The sequence below is a fragment of the Rhipicephalus sanguineus genome, chromosome 1, assembly GCF_013339695.2.
Source record: "Rhipicephalus sanguineus isolate Rsan-2018 chromosome 1, BIME_Rsan_1.4, whole genome shotgun sequence".
In the NCBI taxonomy this organism is placed as follows: Eukaryota; Metazoa; Arthropoda; class Arachnida; order Ixodida; family Ixodidae; genus Rhipicephalus; species Rhipicephalus sanguineus.
In genome coordinates, this window is record NC_051176.1 from 70,028,593 (window position 1) to 70,033,219 (window position 4,627).

Below are 4,627 nucleotides of genomic sequence, written 5' to 3' on the forward strand. Positions count from 1 at the left end.
CAGTCAATGGCTCCTGAAGCAGAGAGGAAACGCCGCGGCCGTCTATCGGTGGGAGGGGGGGTGGGGCTGCGTTGCTTGAGCAGCAAATGCGAAGTTTGCCCATAAGGGAGCGGTCGCGAGTGCTGTCTCGACAGACATGAGGAGACGGCTCGTAAGCTTGCTGTACTCTCAGCGCTTACTTAGCGTTTAGAGGACTGACCGCACTAAACCGCTTCGGTCCCTGGTCCCTGCAGCGGCCGTATTGCCTTAAACCAGCATTTTGTTTAGTAACGCGAGATCAGATCGAAATGGTTAGCTGCTTCCCTTACTCCGTATAGCATTACAAGCTGCTGCTATCGCAGTCATCGCTTCGCCCTAGAGGTGAAACTGTGATTTTTTTCTCGCCAGCAACTACTGCGTTTCTGATTGCGCAGCTGGCATCATCATCATCATTCAGGCGTTGCCCACGCGTCCTCTGCCACTGGCAGCCAGCCGGGGCCCGTGCAGGGAGCGGGGACCACGAAGCGTGGCACTTGCTCAGGGGATTCGGCTAATAAATGTTGTCTGTCGAATGGCCTTCGCACCCTGTGCCGTTTCCGAGAGCCTCAGCTAGCCTCAGGACCTGATGTCACGGCCCTGACCGCCATTGGAACTATAGGTTCCGAGAAAACAAGAGATACCAGTCGACCAAAAATGATTTCCGAGGCAGCAACGAAAACGCCACAAAAACAGAATACGGACGAATAAATGCCCTCCCGGCCCCTTCACGCACGTTTCCGTTTGAACTTTCGAAACGAAAAAAATGCTGTCATTTTGGTGATTGCATATGACTTCTTTACCGTATTAAGTGTCCCTTGCTCGTCGAATTGTAATTTAATTGGACCTCTCACTGTGCGATCTTCTCCTGAGCTCGCAAGGCATGCAGTTAGAAGAAAGCGGGAGAGCGTTAATTCACAAGCAGAGCACTGCGCAAACTTTTACCTTTCGTCTTGAGAATGTCCTGTAATAGTGGCGTAAGTCATGAGGCCACCAACGTTGAGAACCACAGCTTTCCGTTCCAAGACAAGTTTATGAGCATCCAAGACTTTACGTGCGCAGTATGTTAACGCGAAAGAGCTTAATCACACAGCGCCGGCCCATTCTAAGGAAAAACTGTGATACCCTGCTTTTGAGCAGCTAACCTCCGTCCTCTGAGGCACAAAGAGCGTGATAAGCGGCGCGCTCGCATGGTTGACGCGTGAGATTTTAAATGACGCGAGCGAAAACCAACGCGCCGAAGGATGATACATACCCTCCCCGTAAGTCACGCGTCGCGGGTGTGACATCTAATAGAGATGGAAGAAAGAAAGGGAAGACGTCTCAAGAAAGAGAGGGATGTGAGAGCCCGGCAAAAGCGTACAAGTAACGAGCAGCAATGAAGTGCGCATCTCGAAGTCATTTTACCCCGAGGGCCAGCGAAAAACACAGCCTTCGCTGAGATCACGATACGACAGTGATAAGAGAGCCAAGATATCATTTCTTCGAGCAATTGACCACGCCGCGGTGCCGCGTCGCGATTCCTGACCTAGCGAGGAAAAAGCTCGAGCCAGGTCCAGCCATCATCAGATCTGCGGTGAGCTTCCCTTCGGAAGCGATGCGTAAGAGACGTCGCCCGTGCTCCAGTTTGGCTCCCAGCAAAACCGGCGGTCTGACAGCGGGTTTGCCGGACCGCTCGATGCAGCAGTACTCCATTAACGCGACAATGTCCGGGGTCGCCGAACAGAGGCTCGAGACGCTCAAGCCTACTCACAGCGACGAGTCTCTGGCCGAGCTGTTCGCCCTCATTGAGAGCAACCCGTGCGTCTGGAAGAGCGACTCAAAGAACTTCAAGAACGTGCGACTTAAGCATCGACTATGGGACCGATTCGCCATCCACCTCCAGAAGTATTTCCCCCAACTTGGACCGTTCACTGGTGGTGAGTTTACTCATTCTTTCACTCTAACACTCTGCGCCCTCCTTGCGTGCAATAATCTACCCTTCTTGGGAAACGTGAGCGCAGCCTTGTATTGATATCACCCATTGGTATATGAGGAGCGTCTGGGGCGCATGCGTCTTTCTTCATGCTTCACGGCATTACGTGCGTGTCTTTCGCGAGGATTAATTTGGTAGATATTTTAAGTAACTTTTGTTTCTCAGTCGTCTATAGGCATACGCCTTCTGGCATGCATATCTTGGGGTCTCCCCTGAAACCTTGAGCTACAATATTTCTACAGTGTTGTTGGCGCAAAAATTGTTTGGTGTCGAAACACAGACGGCCGCGGAACTCGCGGCAGCATTGCGAGCCGCCGAGCAGTGTCTTGCCGATAACGTTCGCTTTGATACGGAAGATACACCTCGGTAAAAACAGAATTTTTCTCTCCGCTGCACGTGTTGAAGCCGCAGAAATGTGTGTAAGCAATACATGCGCCTGAATCTTAGGGGAGACAATTTTCCGCGAGTGAAACGTGCAACTTCGCGCGTCATCTTCACAATAACATGGTAGCTCCGCGCTGTATCCACAAATTTCGGTATCAGTTTGCATGCATGAGGCGAGGGACGAGCAGGATGATTGCTGAAGTGATGTGGCAGGTTCTTCTGCCTGGAATCGACCTCAAAATGAACATGATCAAACTAATAGTCAACGCCGTGTGTTGCAGACAACCTGCGATATGTGTACAGCATCAAGAGGCGGCAGTACCACGATGAGTTGAAGGACAAGACTGGACGGTCCGAAACCGGAGATCTCGAATACACTGGTCGGTGGAAATTCTTCGACTGCCTGAGTTTTCTGCGCGTTCATTCGGAGCACTTCCGAAGCGCCGTAATTAGTCCTCTACTTCACTTCGAGGAAGAACAGCTGGTGAGTTGGTGCAACTTACGTTGTCTGTACTGTGCAAACTGCCAAGACTGCCATCATGCCCCTGCCGAAGTCCTTAACAAGTTCACTGGGTGCAGTGCCCCACTCCATTTCTACTAGAAGTGTTCTGGACCTCCGCGAGCATAGCTTAAGTTCTTTCCGTACTCTCCTAACCATTCATTATCATGTAGTATTTTGTGAACTAGGTACCTGACGACAAACATGCATTATATCTGCCACTCGAATTGTTTGTGCTCATTACAGTTCCTCCTATAAACTTTACACGACGCGCATGCTTTTAAATCAAACGTACCGCAACTGTTTTGCTGTGATGCTTTGCCTTCCGACAAGTTCTGAAATTTCCGTTCATCACCTCATTTCCTACTTAAAACGTACTTGTGGGCTAGTTGGTTGGTCATATTCACGATAAACGGCAGCGCACACCGGGTTAAGACAAAAATTCCTGTTTTCTATTGTGTAGTCGTCCACATTTTTAAATTTTTATTTAGTGCCCTACAGACAGACAATGAATTTTTTACGATCCTGAGGAGCTTCCGCGGGGGCCTCTAATCGGGACCCGCGGAAACCGCTGGCCACGTCCAAGTCTGTGCAGGAACACCAGATGCTCCGCATTTTCTTGGGCCCTCTGGATTGCTTGGATTTGTGACTGGAGCGACGGGCTCCAGAGTGCCTCTTCCCAGTTGGCTTCGCTGAATACACAGTCTATTTTTTTTTCTTGCAGCGCGCGCTGGGGGAAGAACGCTGTGATATGCTGCTGGAAGAATGCGAGGGCACCGTGCTGGAACCCGACGAGCCGAGCATCTTGCCCGACAGCGTGTGGGTGCCTCCCAAGCCACCGGGGGTAGCCAACGACAAGCCCGGGACGAGTGACAGCATAGAACACGTCCTTGACTCGCCTTCGGCTCCACCACCCGCGAAGAAAATTTCGTCCTCCACGGCCCCCCTCGACCTTATTCCAATCCTCCCTGTGGTCACCTTCAACAGCAGTATCAGCAACAACAACGCCGTGCCCCAAATTGAGAGCGTGCAGTCACTAAGTCCCACCATGGGTGGCCACTACGACGAGTGCGATCAGCTCGGCAATATAATTGCCAACTATATGCGTCGCCTCTCGGATCAGGACCGGCTCGAGTTCCACTGCCACATCATGAGCTGCACGAAGGACTTTTTCAACTGCTGCACGCGCTTCAACGGAAAACAGCGCCCTTGAGGGCTATGGACACTGGCGTGGCCTCTGATATACAGTGCCCTTCTCGTATCACGGAGTAAATGGATCTGTATAATTAAAGGATTTCGTCACGTTTTCACCACTTTCGTCACTTTGGCAGTTGTAGGTTTCGTACTCCCAGTAGCACCCTTGCCCTCGTCAGAATGAGTAGCTCGATAACAACTGTCATAAAAACCAACCGAAAATAAGCGTGCCCAAAACAGCTGCTCCTAGAGCCTTCATACGACTTTTGCGCTTAAGGTAGCTTATATGCCAGTCATAGTACGTATAAATGTTGTTAGTTGCTCACACTTGTACTGCGTTAAACTGACCTATCTTAGAAGCTATGAGGGCATCAAGCTTGATTCTTTGACGTACGGTCGCCTTCGACTACTCTGATGTATTGGAGTTATTTCTCCTGATCACGAGACTTCGCATTTACTGGCCGTCGTTAATACGCGTAATGAATCGCGAAGCAGCCGCTTAAAGGGCCCTAACCACCCTGCGTTCAAAGACGAGGGAGTGATTTCTTTCTCGCCATCGC

At 50.8% G+C, this 4,627-nt stretch overlaps 1 protein-coding gene across 1 annotated transcript; it reads left to right on the forward strand.

Annotated features, from left to right (window-relative positions):
* The first annotated feature begins 1,552 nt into the window (after positions 1-1,552).
* On the forward strand, positions 1,553-4,157 carry LOC125758048 (uncharacterized). Its single transcript, XM_049414673.1, has 3 exons — positions 1,553-1,934; positions 2,656-2,858; positions 3,598-4,157. Exons 1-3 carry the CDS (start codon positions 1,613-1,615, stop codon positions 4,084-4,086), a joined length of 1,014 nt encoding a protein of 337 aa, XP_049270630.1. The 5' UTR covers positions 1,553-1,612; the 3' UTR covers positions 4,087-4,157.
* Positions 4,158-4,627: the final 470 nt, after the last annotated feature.

Excerpts from the sequence above, each read along its gene's own strand:
- LOC125758048 (XM_049414673.1), top strand. The coding sequence starts at position 1,613 with ATGCGTAAGAGACGTCGCCCGTGCTCCAGTTTGGCTCCCAGCAAAACC. Across the intron at positions 1,935-2,655 it reads ACTTGGACCGTTCACTGGTG|ACAACCTGCGATATGTGTAC; the intron begins GTGAGTTTACTC and ends CGTGTGTTGCAG. Across the intron at positions 2,859-3,597 it reads ACTTCGAGGAAGAACAGCTG|CGCGCGCTGGGGGAAGAACG; the intron begins GTGAGTTGGTGC and ends TTTTTCTTGCAG.